Genomic DNA, 17970 nt, shown 5'->3' on the forward strand with positions numbered 1-17970 from the left:
AAAAAAAAAAAAAAGAAATGTTCCTTTAAAACTTTAGTGCTTAGGTAGCCTTATTGTGATGCTCATGCTTAACAAGACACCCTCACCTACAGTTGCCAAATTTTAAAGACTAGTTTTTAGCCCCCACAAAATGGCAAATCTGTTGTTACACTTCCTTACCTTGAGATTTCATTTGGGATTAGTGGGAAAAAACAGGAGACTCAAGGAGCTTGACATCAATTACAGTTTTCTGAATATTTCTCCAGCGTGATGAGAATATAAATGACATTTCCATCATACCTTTATATAGTGCGTAGATGTACTCAGTTCATGGTATTAGTTATCTTGGCTTAGAAAAGTTCTATTATTTTTTCAGTTTAATTATGTCATTTCTACATGTACTCAGTCATGATCTTAAAGGCCTTAATTGTTTTAAAAATTGCTTGTGCTTTTAGCACCCTGCATAGGGCCCTGAGATTCACTTGTTGTTGTTGTTATTTGCCGTTGAGTCAGCCCTGACTCATAGCGACCCCTCCTTGGGTTTCCGAGGCAGTATCACTACGGAAGTAGGATTGCCCAACCTTCCTTCCGAGGAGTGGCTGGTGGGTTTGAACCGCCAGCCTTCTGTTTAGCAGTAGGCAAGTGTTATTACTTCATTTTTACAAATGTAGAAACTAAGGCTCAGCCAAATTCTAAGTAACTTGCCGAAGATCATAGGCTAGTTTAGCCTGGGATGTGAATTCCGCTTTCTACTCTAACAGTCCTTACTGCTTGGTTAAATGAATATGTAAGTAAAATTAGGCAAGAAAAGTATTGTTAGTGTAGGATTTACAGTATTATGTCAAAGACATACATGACCTTTAACTCCTAAGTATAAGATTGTTTTCCATCAGGAACCTTAAACTGTTAGCAATGAAATTAAGTAGGCCTGATAGAAATATAACTGTCCTGGATTGATTAACTAGATAATATTATGTATTAATACTCTCAGGGACTTTATGTACCTTTCTTATATATTAACCCAGCATATTTGTATTAAAGATTTTAATTAGTCCATGTCACCACCCCCTGCCCCCCAACTGAATATCTGATTCCTTGAAAACCTTAATTGTATACCTTGTTGTCATGGAGCTCTTTAATGACTTTAATCTGGTAAATAACTAGAATTTAAAACTTACTTAGATTTCTGTGGCTTTTTCATGTGTGTGGTAAATGAATAAATTTATATATATATATATATATATATATGTATATATATATATATATATATATATATACACATACAAAAAAAATATTTGCCAATTCAACAGTGTGTTTATATGTATAATTCAATGACAGTAACCAGAATATTAATGATTTTTGACTCTTGTAATATATGTGCGGTTTGTTTTATTTATTTATTTTTTAAATGAGGTAAATAAAAATCTTAAAATTTCTTCTCAAAAGATTTAAAGCCATAAAATTTGGTCTTCTGCCAGTGTTGGCTACCGCATGTGTTTGCCTACCAGGGACAGAAGGTCAATTCCCATCTTGTAAACAACCTCTGCAGTTTTATTATAGAATACAGGTAACCCCTGCTATCCAAAAATAGAGCATTCCTATAAAACCTTTGGTAAGCCAAAATGGTGTAAAGCAAAGGCACAGTTACCATTAATTTATATGGGAAAAATGTTTGAGCATTTCCCAGACCCAAAAAATAACCTACCAAATAACACATAAAACCTAAAATAACACTAACATATAGTAAAAGGGGACCACAGAAGCGGCAGCATCCATGTAAGGGGTGGGAGTCAGGCAGGCCCCATCCCCTTAGAGCCAAGAAATGGAGGGAGTGGCCCAGGGACCACAAAAGCAGCAGGGTCCAGGTAGGAATTAGGGAAGGTGGGGCGCAGAGGTTTCCAACTGCTAAGGGAGACAAACTGTCTGTCAGTTTGTCATCCTGTGGGGCTTACACGTTGTTGTGAGGTTTGAGGCTCTGCCACTGGTGTTTCAAATGCTAGCAGGGTTGCACATAGTATACAGGTTTCAACACAAATTACAGACAGAGACAGAGTAGGAAGAAGGAAGAAGCCATCTACTTCTCAAAAAATTGACCAGAGAAAACCTTATGAATACCAGAGAAACACATACATTACTGGGCAACTTTATGAATAGCTTGGAAACATTGTCAGATATAGTGCAGGAAGACAAGCCCCTTTGGTCAGAAGGGACTCAGAATAGGACTGTGAAAGAGCTGCCTCATCAGAGTAGAACCAACCTTAATGATAAGGATAAAGTAAATCTTTCGGGAACTCTATGTGCTGACGTGGCATGACTCAAATTGAGGAGAAACAGCCATTAATAATCAGAACATGGAATGTATGAAATATGAATCTAGGAAAATTGGAAGTTGTCAGAAATGAAATTGAATGCAAAAAGATCAATATCCTAGGCATTAGTGAGCTGAAATGGACTGGTTTTGGCCATTTTGAATCAGACAGCCATATGATGTACTATGCCAGGATAACAATTTGAAGAACAATGGCATGGCATTCATCATCACAAAGGATATTTCAAGATCTGTCCTGAAGTACAGTGCTGTCAGTGATAGGATAATATCTATACACCTACAAGGAAGACCTGTACTATTACTCAAACTTACGCATCAACCACCAAAGCCAAAGATGAGGAAATTAAAGATTTTTATCAACTTCTGCAGTCCGAAATTGACCAAATGTACCATCAAGATGTGTTGATTATCACTGGTGATTGGAATGCAAAAGTTGGAAACAGAAGAAATCACCGGTAGTTGGAAAATGTGGCCTTTGTGACAGAAATAACACTGGAGATCCCACGATAGAATTTTGCAAGACCAATGACTTATTTATTGCAAATACCTTTATTCAATAACACAAACAGCGGCTATGCACATGGACTTCACCAGACGGAGTACACAGGAATCAGATTGACTACATCTGTGGCAAGAGGCGATGGAAAAGCTCAATATCTTCAGCCAAAACAAGGCCAGAAGCTGATTGTGGAACAGACCATCAACTGCTCATATGCATATACAACTTGAAGTTGAAGATAATTAAAACAAATCTATGAGAGCCAAAATATGACCTTTAATATATCTCTCCTGAATTTAGATATCATCTAAAGAATAGATTTGATGCATTGAACACCAGTGACCAAAAACCAGGAGAATTGTGGGATGACATCAAGAGCATCATCCATGAAGAAAGCAAGAGGTCATTAAAAAGACAAGAAAAAAAGAAAAGACCAAAATGGGTGTCAGAAGAGACTCTGAAACTTTACGTTGAGTGAAGAGTAGCTAAAGCGAATGGAAGAAATAACAAGATAAAAGAGCTGAACAGAAGATTTCAAAGAGCAGCTTGAGAAGACAAAGCCAATTACTATAATAAAATGTGCAAAGACCTGGAGTTAGAAAAGCAAAAAGAAAGAACATGCTTGGCATTTCTCAAGCTAAAAGATCTGAGGAAAAAACTTAAGCTTCGAGTTGCAGTATTGAAAGATTCTGTGGGAAAAATATTGAATGATGCAGAAAGCATGAAAAGAAAATGGAAGGAATACACAGAGTCACTGTACCAAAAAGAACTGGTAGATCTTCATCCATTTCAGAATCTGGCATATGTTCAAGAACCAATGCTATTGAAGTCAAAGCTGCCCTGAAAGAATTGGCGAAGAACAAGGCTCTAGGAATTGATGGAATACCTGTTGAGATGTTTCAACAAACGGATGCCCCACTGGAGGCACTCACTCAGTTATGCCAAAAGATTTGAAGATAGCTACCTGGCCAACTGACTGGAAGAAATCCGTATTTGCACCCATTCCAAAGAATGGTGATCCCACAGAATGTGGAAATTGTTGAACAATATCATTAATATCGCATGCAGGTAACATCTTACTGAATGAAGATAATTCAAAAATAGTTGCAGCAGTATATTGACAGAGAACTTCCAGAAATGCGAGCTGGATTCAGAAAAGGTCGTGGAACAAGGGATATCATTGCTGGTGTCAGATGGATCTTGGCTCAAAGCAAAGAATACCAGAAAGATGTTTAACTCGTGTTTTATTGACTATGCCAAAGCATTTGATTGTGTGGATCATGACAAATTGTAGATAAGATTGAGAAGAATGGGAATTCCAGAACACTTGATTGTACTCATGAGGAACCTGTGCATTGACCAGGAAGTTGTCGTTCGAACAGAACAAGGGGACACTGCATGGTTTAAAATCAAGAAGGGAGTGCATCAGGGTTGTATCCTTTCACCATACTTATTTAATCTGTATGCCGAGCAAATAATCCGAGAAGTTGGACTATATGAAGAAGAACGTGGCATCAAGATTGGAGGAAGAATCATTAACAACCTGCGATAACGCTGACGAGACAACTTTGCTGAAAGTGAGGATGACTTGAAGCACTTACTGATGAAGATTGAAGAATACAGTCTGCAGTATGGATTACATCTCAATATAAAGAAAACAAAAATCCTCACAACAGGACCTATAAGCAGCATCATGATAAATGGAGAAAAGATTTAAATTGTTAAAGATTTCATATTGCTTGGTTATACAATTGACACCAGTGGAAGCAGCACTCAGAATATCAGACGACGTATAGCACAGGGTAAATCAGCCATAAAGGACCTCTTTCAAGTGCTGAAGAGCAAAGATGTCTCCTTGAGGACTAAGGTGCACCTGACACAACCCATGGTATTTTCAGTTGCCTCATATGCATGTGAGAGCTGGACAATGAATAAAGAAGACCGAAGAAGAATTGATGCTTTTGAGCTGTGGTGTTGGCAAAGAATGCTAAAAGTACTGTGAACTGCTAAAAGAACAGGTCTGTCATGGAGGAACTGCAGCTAGAATGCTCCTTGGAGGTGAGAATGACCAGTCTTCATCTCACCTACTTTTGTCATGTTATCAGAAGGGAACATTCCCTGGAGAAGGATTTCATGCTTGGTAAGGTGCAGGGTCGATGAAAGGGGAAGGCCCTCAACGAGATGGATTGACACGGTGACAGCGGCGATGGGCTCAAGTATAGCAAGGATTCTGGAGTTGACACAGGACTGGGCAGTGTTTCATTTTGTTTTGCATGGAGTCACTCTGAGTCGGAGACAACTCTATAGCACCTAACAACAAGAACACAGTAAAAGCAAGAATGATATGATAAATGCACAGCCTATATAATTTTTGTTGTTGTTGTTGTTATGTGCCGTTGAGTTGGACCAGACTCGTAGCGACCCCTCCTTGAGTTTCCGAGTCAGTATCACTATGGAAGTAGATTGCCCAACCTTCCTTCCGAGGAGTGGCTGGTGGGTTTGAACTGGCAGCCTTCTGGTTAGCAGTCAAGTGCCTTACGCACTATGCTACCAGAGCTTCTATGTATAAAATAGATATCATATATGCACAGTGTAGTTTAATTTACCAGAATCTGGATGACAGCAAGCACATTTGAAGGCTTAGAGGTGGTGGTGGTGATGATAGCCTTGATAGCCTAGCTGGCGATGGCACATGGGGTTAGGTCGAAGAGCTGTGTTCAGATCTCATAGAAGAACGGGATTTATATTAACTGTGCATCCCTAGGGATGAATCCTACAGTTAGAGAAGTGCACAGAGAATGGCATAGTTGAGCAGGATGTGCTCCTGCAATGCATGGTACATTTATACATCACCAGGCATTTGATTGGATGTGACTGGGTTGTTCAATAAGGGCAGAGGAGTTTGAAAGGAGGAACTTGATCAAGTTGCTTTGTAAAATAGACGGTGGTGAATGATGCATTGATGTAGACTTTTTACCAGTAGGGACACTTTACTTAATGTCTCAGTAGCTTGGATGGAATGAGAATGGGTGTAACTCTCACTGAAATGGGGGGGATGGGGCACACCAGGCATCTGATTTACCCCACTACATCTAGCCCATCACCTAGAGTTAACGGTTGATATTTCATCTGTGATTGATGCCTACACGGGTGTAATTGTGGTAGGTTGCAAGAAGTGTCTGCTGTGGTTCAGGGGGATTTTAATGAGTGTGACCCCCACACTATCTGCCAGTCCATGTGGATCTCCACATCTTTGACTGCTGCTTACCTGACTGATTGATCCAGTCTGGCCAAACCAGGTATGGAATCCACAAGACTATTAGTAAGGTTTCTCTACCAGTAAACCAGTGACCGTTGGTCAGGCGGCTAAAAAAAGAAGGGATGTGTGTGTGTGTAATGATGGTGTGTTAGGCTGAGTCATCGGAGGTTGGGGTGGTGGGAAGTACAGGCGACTGGGATATAGAAGAGAGAATAAGAGGATTACCTGTTAATATCATCATCTGAATCAATTAGAGCAGGCAGGTCACTAACGTCTACACCTTTTTCCCTGCCTGCCTGCCTGCCTGCCTTGATGTGGAAGGTCATGATTCATCATCTGCTATGACTGATGTGGAAGGCTTGAAATACCACAGTATGCTTGACTGCTTATTACCCTCATACATTTTTGTATTGTACAATTCTTTGTAGCCACTCACAACATCCTATAAATCTGCCCTAAACCTACATGCTGTTTCAGAATTAAAGCCATACTTTTCTGCAGTCATTGGAAATCTCATGCAAGTGCTTCTAGTTCAGTTCCCAGACAACTTCACTTTATGGCCATTTGCTGTTGTGTTCAGTTTTGATTTGTATCCTTACTTCTTGCAATTGTATCAGCTCTTCATCTTTCAGTTGTTGGTTATGGAATGCCAAACCTTTTCAACATCATCTTCGTCAACTTCCACAAACCCAGACTCCTTAGCCAACGTCATTTTTGCTGTATTTATTGTTGTTGGTTCGAAGCTTTTCGTATCATTCACTATTTCAGGACACAATTGCCTACAAACGCCATTTCTCATTGAGATTCTTAGCCTGTCAGTTCCATCTCCAAGGTTGGCAATTGCCAGTTTTATGTTGTAGTCTTTCCATATCTCTCAGAAACATTCTTTGGAGTTTCCCTGTTAATAGCATGCACTTAAAATAAAACACCTCACATTTTTGTGAATAGTAAGCCTTGATTGTGGCTATTAGGCCTTGAACACATGATTGCAGCAGCAGCATCTTACTAAGCAGTAAGAACGTAACACAAATATTACTGTCATACTTGGTAAGGCCAGGTGGTTAAGTTGCATGATTATCAACAGTCAGAAGGGACCTGTTTTTTTGAAGTTATTTAGGTTATTTTCTCTATAATAGTTTTCGAGAAAAGAACAAATATATCCACTTTGTACTCAGGAAAAATCACTTGGGTGTTCCAACTGCTTGGATATGAACAAATCACAACAGGAAGTATATTCTTATCAATGCCTTTAAGTGCCCTCAGATTTTCTGAATGATGCACTAGTAAAGGCCTACGGACAGCATTTCCCATGTCTTTACTAATAGGCATTAGGGTAAACCTGTCCTTTGATGCCTTGTGTCCCTTAGCCTGCTTTTCTGCTATTGAAATAAACATCTTTTCAGCAATTTTTTCCAGTAAATTTAAATTTTGTAGCAGTTAAACACTTGCTTCTATGAATAACCACCACCTCCTGTGATTGTTTCCTTCAGTTCTTCTAGGAATTTTTTGGCAGCTTCAGTATCAGCTGAACCACTCTGTCCAGTAACCTTTAAGCTATGAATTGGCTTTTGCCTCAGAAAACTATCAAACTATCCATAGCTACCTTTAAATTCCACTTTTGCAACACTTTATCACTATCATCTGGCACTTTCTGTTTCCATTTACTGAAAAGACTGACTGATTTCTTCTTAAGTTTAAGATAACAGAATACCACACTTTGTACCCTCGCGGAGTAGACCTTCCACTTTATCCATTACTGGATGCCGATTAAGAAACACGACTTTGCTACTAACAGAACCAATAGTGACTCTGACAGCTTTCAAGATTCTTTCTATGTAAATAGTACGAATGGTGGATACAGCAAGTTCAACATATGCATAATGTCTTTATTTCGTTTACCACTATCAAAATGCTTAATTCCATCCAGTTTTATGCTAACCATAACACCCTTACAAGTTTTCTTAGGCTTTTCTGGTACTTTAGGACACATAGTGCTAATGGATGCACAAAATGATTCAGATAAAGAAGAGATGTTCAAAGAAACAATTCAAAGCTATGGTGGTTTGATGCTAAGATGCTGAATATAGTTCCCTGGGAAGGAGTTTGGTGACTCTACTCTCACTGCTTGGGGTATATGCTACCTCTTTAACAGCTCACTCCAAAACAAACACTGAACACTGGTTTCACTTTTTGCCTTTCATAAAAGCAAAAATCATCTTTGGATTTCTTTCAGTTAACGAAAAGGTGCTATTATAATAAGTCTTTCATAAAAGCAAAGTGGCATAAGGTGAACTTTAAAAAGCAGGGGATAGTTCTAGTTACATTTTTATTGGTTTTTAGGGAAATTGCGTACTTGGTAATTTTTATAATGGTAGAACAATGAGTGGGAAAGAACCTTTTATGTCTACAGTTTTCTGATTAAAAAGAGCTTTCTTAACTGAAACAAAGGTGGAAAGATACTTCCCTATAAGCAGCAACTTTCTGCTGCTTAACAATAACATGATACTTCATGTACCTGTGGTTGCAGTTGGCTTATTTATTTATTTATTTATTTATTGGTGATTTGGGTGAAAAATTACAGAGCAAATTCACTTTCCATATAGTAGTTCACATACACTTTGTCCCATGACACTGACTACAATTTACCACAATACAACAGCTCCCCTCCCACTTCCTCCCCATAGTTACCTCTTCTCTTGTCCATGCACTCCTACTCCCCGGGCTGTCTCCCCGTGCATACACAGCCCTTCTCTCTCCCATGACTGTTCTCTCCAGTGAGTGTATCTACCTCAGGTAAATGTTCAACTCCTATTCCTGTCTTTTGTTTGACTGGAAGCCACAGGTGTGGGTTCAATTCCAGACCTGAAGGGCAGCTAGGGGCCATAGTCTCAATGGTTCCACCAGGCTCTATCAGACCAGCAAACCTGCCCCCCCCTTTTTTTTCCAAATGATTTTGAGTTTTGTTCCACATTGTTCTCCCTCTCTATCCAGGATCTCCTACATAGATCTCACTCCAAGAGGTTGACAGAGTTAGCTGAGCACCATCTAGTTCTTCTGGTCTCATGCCATATAGGCTGCGGATCCCATGGTGTACCAGTCTCTGGGACTAATTCTTTCCATGAATCTTTGGTTTTCTTCTTTGCTGTGGACAAGGAGAGACCCATCGTTGCATCTAGATGGCTGCTTGCAAGCTTTTAAGATCCCAGTCGCTACTCGCCAAAGTAGGAGGTGGAACAGTGTTTTGTGTAGTATGTTATGCCAATTGAGCTTGATGTCCCCTGCGACTAGGGTCCCAAGCCCACTGGTACAAACTACTCAGTCCCTCTCCATAGCTGGCTGTGACTAAGAAGTGACTACAACCTTGTCCCTTGTCAGCTGTATTCTACTGTATTCTTCTCCAGAGACTGGTCCTTTCTGACAGTATGACCAAGGTACATGATAGGAAGTCTGGCCTTTCTTGCTTCTAAGAAGTATTCAACTGTACTTCTTCCCGGACAGATCTGTTCGTTCTTCTGGCAGTCTATAGTATCTGCAGTTTTCTTCACCAATACTACAATGCAAATGCATCAATTCTTCTTCAGTCTTCCTCATCCATTCTCCAGCTTTCACATGCATATGAGGTGATTGAAAATACCATGGCTTGGGTCAAGTGCACATTAATCTTCAAAGTGACATCTTTGCTCTTTAACACTTTAAAGATGTCTTTTGCAGCACATTTGCCCAGTGCAATACATATTTCATTTCTTGCTTCTGCTTCTGTGGTCACTGAATGTGGATCCAAGTAAAAGGAAATCCCTGATAACTTCAATTTATCTATTTATCATGATGTTGCTTATTGATACAGTTGTGAGGCTTTTTCTTTTCTTCCTGTTGAAGAGTAATCCATACTGAAGGCTGTGTGTAGTCGTTGATCTTCCTTAGGAAGTGCTTCACAATAATAATAAAAACCACAATGAGATATCATTTCCCTCCTGCTAGGCTTAATCACTTTCAGCAAGCAAGGTTGTATCATCTGCTTACTGCAAGTTGTTAATGAGTCTTCCTCCAATCCTGATGCCATGTTCTTCTTCTTATAGTCCAGCTTCTTGGATTATTTGCTCAGTATACAGATTGAATAAATATGGTGGAAGGATATAACCCTGATGCACACCCTTCCTGATTTTAAACCATGCAGTATCCCCTTGTTCTATTTGAATGACAGCCTCTTAATCTGTGTATAGATTCCTCGTGAGCATAGTTAAGTCTTCTGGAATTCCTATTCTTCTCAATGTTATCCATAATTTGTCATGATCCATGCAGTCAAATGCCTTTGCATAGTCAATAAAACACAGGTAAACATCTTCCTGGTATTCCTTGCTTTTAGCCAAGATCCATCTGACATCAGCAATGATATTCCTTGTTCCACGTCTCTTCTGAATCCAGCTTGAATTTTAGCCAGTGCCTCTCAGGATACTGCTGCAACTATTTTTGAATTATCCTCAGCAGAATTTTACTTGCATATGATATGAATGATACTGTTCAATAATTTCCACATTCTGTTGGATTACCTTCCTTTGGAATGGATACAAATATGGATGTTTTTCAGTTGGTTGGCCAGGTAGCTGTCTTCCAAATTTCTTGGCATAAGTGACTGAGCACTCCCAGCACTGTGTCCATTTATTGAAACATCTTAATTTCTGGAGCCTTATTTTTCACCAATTCCTTCAGTGAAGCTTGAACTTCTTCAATACCACTGGTTCTTGATCATATGCTACCTCTTGAAATAGTTGAACGTCAACCAGTTCTTTTTGGTACGTTGACTCTTTGTATTTCTTCCATCTTCTTTTGATGCTTTCTGTACTGTTCAAAATTTTCCCCTTAGAATCCTTCAGTATTCATTTCAAGGCTTGAATTTTTTTCTTCAGTTCTTTCAGCTTGAGAAATGCTAAGCATGTTCTTCTCTTTTGGTTTTCTAGTTCCATATCTTTGCACGATTTATTATAATACTTTTTTTTCTGGCGATGCCCTTTGAAATCTTCTTTTCAGCTCTTTTATGTCATCATTTCTTGGAGCTCTGGTAGCATAGTGGCTAAGGCACTTGACTGCTAACCAGAAGGCTGGCAGTTCAAACCCACCAGCCACTCCCCGGAAGGAAGATGGGGCAATCTACTTCCGTAGTGATACTGCCTTGGAAACCCAAGGAGGGGTCGCTATGAGTCGGGCCCGACTCGACGGCACATAACAACAACAACAACAACAACTTTCCATTCAAGAGCAAGTTTCTTTTCTGACATCCATTTTGGTCTTTTCTTCCTTTCCTGTCTTTTTAATGGCCTTTTGCTTTTCTTCATGTATCATGTTGATGTCATCCCACAACTTGTCTGGTCTTCAGTTACTGGTGTTCACTGTGTCAGATGTCTTCTTTAGTTGGTCACTAAATTTAAGTGGGATATAAACAAGGTTATAGTTTGACTCCTGTGGACTTGTTTTAATTTCCTCCAGCTTCAGCTTCAACTTGGATATGATGGTGTGTTCCATAGTCAGCACCTGGCCTTGTTCTGACAGATGATACTATGCTTCTCTGTCATCTCATCCCACAGATACAGTTGATTTGATTCCTGTGTATTCCTTCTGGTGAGGTCCATGTGTATCCTTGCCATTTCCATTGTTGCAAAAGGTATTTGCAATGGATAAGTCATTGGTCTTGAAGAATTCTGTCATGCAATGTCTGATGTCATGTCTATCACCAAGACCATGTTTTCCAACTACTGATGCTTCTTGTTTCCAACTTTTGCATTACAGTCACCAGTAATTATCTACACATGTTGGTTGACTTTTTAGTCAGCTTCAGACTTTAGAAATAGTAAGTCTTTTCAGATTCTTCATCTTTGGCTTTAGTTTTTGGTGCGTAAATTTGAATAATAGTTGTATTAACTAGTCTTCCTTGTAGGCGTATGGATATTATCCTATCACTGACAGCATTGTACTTCAGGATGGATCTTGAAATGTTCTTTTTGATGATGAATGCCATGCCATGCCTCTTCAATTTTTCATTCCTGGCATAGTAGGCAATACTGGAAAGATTAGATAAGAACTTTAACATTTTTTGTAAATGTGGAGGAACAGTTCAGAGAAGAGGGTGAGAGTGGTTGCACAACTCAAAGAATGTAATCAGTGTCACTAAATGGTATATGTAGAAACTTTTGAGTTGGTGTATATTTTCCTGTGTATATTCTCAACAAGAAAAAAGTTAATAAAATTTAAAAACAAAAAACAACAACAACAAAAAATAAGCATGATGTTTTTCACTTGGTCTTTAGTGCATTGCTGGCACTGATTATTCTTTGTGTCTGACTCAAGTTTTCCATGGTTCCTGGTTCTGTTTTCTGTATATAACAGTCATCAGAGTACTTGTTCCTAATCGCCTCTCCCACTCATTTAAGTCTTAAAAATCTTGATTTTTCCTATAGAAGCTAGTGGGAATAAGATTGTTAAAGGGAAAATTTTCATATATATGAAAGCAATATAAAAATTTGTATTCATCAATTTATGAAAGGTTACTTTCAATACATATTTACACATGTCAGCCTATAGATTATAAAAGCAAATATTTAAATATTTGAGCTTCATTTGTTATTGTAAGTATGTAGTATTTTAAAATTTAAACTACTATAATTTCAGTAAATACTATTTTTTTTTTTTTTAAAGGTACCAGTACTTTTTGCAAATTAAACAAGACATTCTTACTGGAAGGTGGGCTATTTAAAATTTTTAGTAATGAATTTTAAAATACTTTTATTTCTGAATTATTTAAGTAATTCATGTTCATTACAACCAAATTATGTTTCAAAAACTAGTTATGTGTAGTATAGATTGCGTTTATCTGATAGGTTCATTATTTAATAGTTAAAATGTCATATAGATCTTCAGGCATGAATAATACAGTATTAATTATAATGCTTTAGAAATTATTGTATTTAACTTTGGGTAATGTATTCTCTGTTTGACTTTATTAGATTGCCCTGTCCTTACAATACTGCTGCCCTTTTGGCTTCATTTGCTGTTCAATGTAAGTATTTGAGTTTTATGTGAAGTAGCATATGATTATGTGGTGTGTATTGACGGTACATTACTTTTATTTTTTAACTTTTTATGTGATTTGGGTAAAAGTTTACAGAGCAAATTGATTTTCTGTTCAACAGTTCATACTCATTTTGTTTTGAGATACTGATTTAAATCTCAACAATATATATTACCTTTTATACATGGGCTCTTTAGACATATATTCTTGTTAGTTCTGTCAAGTCAGTTCTGACTCATAGCAATGCCATGTGTGCAGAGTAGACCTGCTCTGTGAGGTTTCCAGGGCTGTGACCTTTCAGAGGCAGATTGCTAGGCCTGTCTTTGGAGATACTGCTAACTTTTAAGCTAGAAGTTGAGCCCTTAACAGTTTGCATCACCTAGCAACGTGTCTTTCTATACAGCAAATAGTAACTGCAGAGGAAATACAATGAAATGCTCCATTAACTAATAATTACTTTGTTTTTTGAAGAGAAAAATATTTTTAAAATTGTTTGAGCACTAGAAGAATGTTAAATGAATTGTTGTAACCTGCTTAAATGGTAACAGTTTAGTTTCCGAAAGAGATGGAATTGATGACATTGCTGATCTAGCTCTAATAATTGAAAAATGTGTTTATTAAAATGTGTATATTTTCCTTCCACTTATTAGCTGAACTTGGAGATTATAATCATTCAGAGAATTTGCTAGGCTACCTCTCAGATTATTCTTTCATTCCTAATCAACCTCAAGATTTTGAAAAAGAAATTGCAAAATTACATCAGCAACATACGTAAGAATTTATTTACTTTTCTACTTATTTAGTAAACTTAATGGTATCCTTTCTAGAGAACTGTTTTAAATTATTTCTAATTTGATGCTTTTATTTACTTCAATATAGAATAGTTACTATTATATAAAATTCTGTGATTGATATGAACAAATGCAGGTGATCAATACCAAAAATACTTATTACTGCTTATTTCCCATAATATAATGAGGCTTCTTTTCATTTCTGTTAAGAACCATGAAGCTGTATGTAAGCAGAAATTTATTTGCTATTATATAATGGTGTTGGTTCTTAAGAAGGAATTTCAAAATATTAGTGTAGTATATTTACAGTGTACAGATCAATCTACTAACAATTCTTTCTCTGTTGTTAACTATATGAAAGGAGTTGATTCTGTTTAGTAAAGAGCCAAGAGGACTAAAGGAACTTGATATAATAATGAATTCATTTTAATATATTACTTTAAAAGCAGTAGCATTTTTTCAATAGTGACTTTTATTTTATGAGACTAATTTTGTGACTGTTTTTCTCCAGAAGAGATGTATTGCTTTAAATAGGAAGTAATCTTATTTAGGATAGGAGCTCTGGTGGCATAGTGCCTAAGGCATTTGACTGCTAACTAGAATGCTGGTGGTTCAAACCCACCAGCCACTTCTTGGAAGGAAGATTGGGCAGTCTACTTCAGTAGTAATATTGCCTTGGAAACCCAAGGAGGGGTCGCTATGAGTCGGATTTGACTCAATGGCAGTGAGCCTAATATTGTTATTGATTCAGAGTTGACTTACATAAAATTCAAAATACTCATGGAGGATCTAAGGCAGTGTTGTGTATTGGCTAAATGTCTGGACTCAAGAGCCAGACTACCTGGGTTGAATTTCACCTGGTGAAACTAGTTACCATCTTATAGCCCTGGCCAAGTTGCTCTAGCTCTCCTTCTCTTTTCTTATCTGTAAATTAGAGATAATAAGGAGTTTATATATACATAGTACCTAGAACAACGCCTGGCACATAGTGAGCACTCAAAAAATAATAGCTCTTATTATTAAGAAAACTTACTTTCATCTGGTAATAACCTGTGTGTCTAAAACAGGTTGGCAAACTGTGGCACACCACCTGCTTTTGTATTGTTTGTGAGCTAAGAATGTCTTGTACATTTTACATGGGTAAAAAAATATTGAAATAAATGTAATATTTCATGGCATGTGAAAATTTTATGAAATTCTAATTTAATTCTGTAAATAAACTCCTATTGGAACATTAACACCCTCATGCATTTTCATGTTGTCTGTGGCTGCTTTCACACTACAATGGCAGAGTTTAGTAGTTGTGACAGGGAGCGTATAGACTGAAAGCATAAAATACTTACTAAACCGGCCCTTTACAGAAAAAGTTTAGTGACCCCTGATCTGAAAATAAGGGTTAAAGAATGAGAATTTTGATAGATTGGCTTAACAAAGGGAAGAAGCTGTTTTGATCTGAAAGTGGCCCATTTTATATTAAAAATTCTACAAATATCATACCTGAAATAAGGGTTTGAAGATAAACCAGATTTTAAAAAGTTACCAGTGACAAAAACTTTCTTCTGTAAGCAACGGTACTTTTAATGAGATACTGGTTATATATTTCTATTTGGTTTAAAGAAATGATTCGTTATATCTTTAAACAAACTAAAAATAAAATCATCCAGTTTAATTTTGGGAGGAGTTTTTATTTAATTTACTTTTATAGAAAAATGAAGTCTACCTGCTTTTCGTGATGAGTCAAATTTGTTAATGTCATTCATTGTCAAGCTGTTGGCTGTCTCTTCTAGTATCATTAGTGAATGGAAGGTTGATATCTTCACTTTTGTAGTTTGTAGGTTTGCTCTGCTATAGTGTAGTGGATTATCAGATAACCAAGATTGTCAGAATTATATAAAAAATAGGACTAAATCTATATTTTTAAAGGCTTTACATTTAGAGCAGTGATTCTCAACCTTGTGTTCGTAAGAATTACCTGGGATACTTGTTAAGTATAAATAATTTGGACCTTATTCCAATCCTATATCAGACTTTAGAATAGTATTCTCCAACTGTCTTTGAAGAAAGACCAGTTTTTCCTCTAATCTGTCAGGAGTGATACAGTATTTTTGAAAAATACAATAAAATGAACTATAGAAAAATAAAATGGAGAAATAAGCAAAGACAAAAAATTTAAAGTTCTGTTTTTTTCACTGTTGGATTCAACAGATGCTAAATTATTCTGCCAAATTTGCTATAAAAGTATCTGGCACTCAATTTCTGTGTTTGGTATGACTCAGAAGCTGTTTGTGCACCTCACTTTGAAAAGCATTCCTTTGGAGGTTAGCTCAGAATCTGCATGTTTGAGAACTACCCTGTGTGATTTAAATGCAGATAGTACTATGGATCAAAGTTTAAGAGATACACTTTATGTTCAAGAGTGAGTGCAGTTGTCCATAGGAACAGGTCGGGGCTTTTAAAACTTGCTGTATTCTTATATTTCTGGATGATATGGGTTACTGAAAATGTGTCCTCCCAATAAGTTAGATATTACTGTACTGAATTAAGAAGAGTAGTCATGCGTGATGTTTTAGAACGCTTGAACATTTTCTAGATAAGTAGCCTTTTATAGCTTGGTCATATTTGTGATTGATCTAATTTGTAACCTAATGATGTTTTTATAGAGGCTTATCTCCTGCAGAAGCAGAATTTAATTATCTGAACACAGCACGTACCTTAGAACTCTATGGAGTTGAATTCCACTATGCAAGGGTAAGTGAAGAATACTTACTCTGATATTGTTCAGTTAGGCTCCATTTCTCATTTTTAAAATTTTTTTAAATGCCTTGATAGAATTAGGTAACAATAGGAATAAATTGTGAGTGCTGCTGACATAGTTGCACTGAAAATTTCCTCTATTTTCACAGAAACTTGTGATTCAATACCTGATGAAAAGGTGAAGTGCATTCTTCATATTAGTTTTCTGAAATTTGGTGTTCTGTTACAAAAAAAACTTTTGTAGACCATAAGAGACAGTACCTTTATAATATTTATTTTACAAAATACAGGTTAAGTTATAGGAAAAGAAGTTCTTATATATTTAACTGTTACGTTAATCATGGTCATAAAGATGCTGTCATCTCACTAAGGCCCATATTATTTTACTTATTTTATTTTCATAATTTAATGGCATCATAATCAATTTTGATTTTTAAAGCACAAAATAGAACATATTAAAATATTTTGCCCATATGCCCCCATCCTTTTACTAAAATGGAATATATAATCACTGTCTTTACCTTTATGATACTCTGTAACATCTTTTTCCTTCTATCAAACTTTATTGCCTCCAAAAGGCTGTTTTCCTCTTGCCATAAATATATTTGTGAGTGATCATCCTTATTTAATGTGTATCTTCACATAGATTCTTTCTCATCATTTCTTTTTTTTTTCTTTCTAGTTTTAGGTTTTTAATTTTTTTATTGTGGTGAAAATGTATATAGCACATATTCACCAATTGAGCAATTTTTATATGTATAATTCAGTGACATTGATCATATTCTTCATGCTGTACAGCCATTATTGCTATCCATTTCCAAATTGTCCCACTACAATTAACATAAACTCAGTGCCCCCTAAGCAAAAAGTTTTCCCTTTTGTCCTTATTATCATCTTTGGTAACCACTAATAGCCTTTGGTTTCTATATTCTTACTTATTTCATGTAGGTGAAATCATACAGTATTTGTCCTTTTGCATCTGACTTACAGTGTTTTCAAGGTTCATCCATGTTGTGGCATGGATCAGGACTTCATTTCTCTTTATGGTTGAGTAATATTCCGTTGTATGTATGTATCACATTTTGTGTATCCATTCATCTGTTGTTGGACATTTTGGTTGTTTCCATCTTTTAGTTGTTGTGTATAGTGCTGCAGTGAACACTGGTATAGTCATGATTTTTTTAATGAAGAGATTGTATTCTCTTAGGATTACCTGGTATACAGCTATTATTCATAACCCTCTCTTTTTTAGGGTCTATTAATTTTGAACATGTTTCTCTAAAATAAAAAAGTAATCAG

General features: G+C 36.8%; 1 protein-coding gene across 1 annotated transcript in view; it reads left to right on the plus strand.

The window, feature by feature from the left end:
* The window catches only part of PTPN4 (protein tyrosine phosphatase non-receptor type 4), a 304196-nt gene that overhangs the window by 115782 nt on the left and 170444 nt on the right, over positions 1-17970 (plus strand). The window contains exons 5-8 of the mRNA XM_007937829.2: positions 12754-12798; positions 13062-13114; positions 13777-13897; positions 16578-16665. Coding sequence (XP_007936020.1) covers positions 12754-12798; positions 13062-13114; positions 13777-13897; positions 16578-16665 — 307 coding nt within the window. The remainder of the gene's footprint in view (positions 1-12753; positions 12799-13061; positions 13115-13776; positions 13898-16577; positions 16666-17970) is intronic.

This window comes from Orycteropus afer, unplaced genomic scaffold, assembly GCF_000298275.1.
Source record: "Orycteropus afer afer isolate SDZICR_OR568_19922 unplaced genomic scaffold, OryAfe1.0 scaffold00004, whole genome shotgun sequence".
NCBI classification, from domain to species: domain Eukaryota; kingdom Metazoa; phylum Chordata; class Mammalia; order Tubulidentata; family Orycteropodidae; genus Orycteropus; species Orycteropus afer.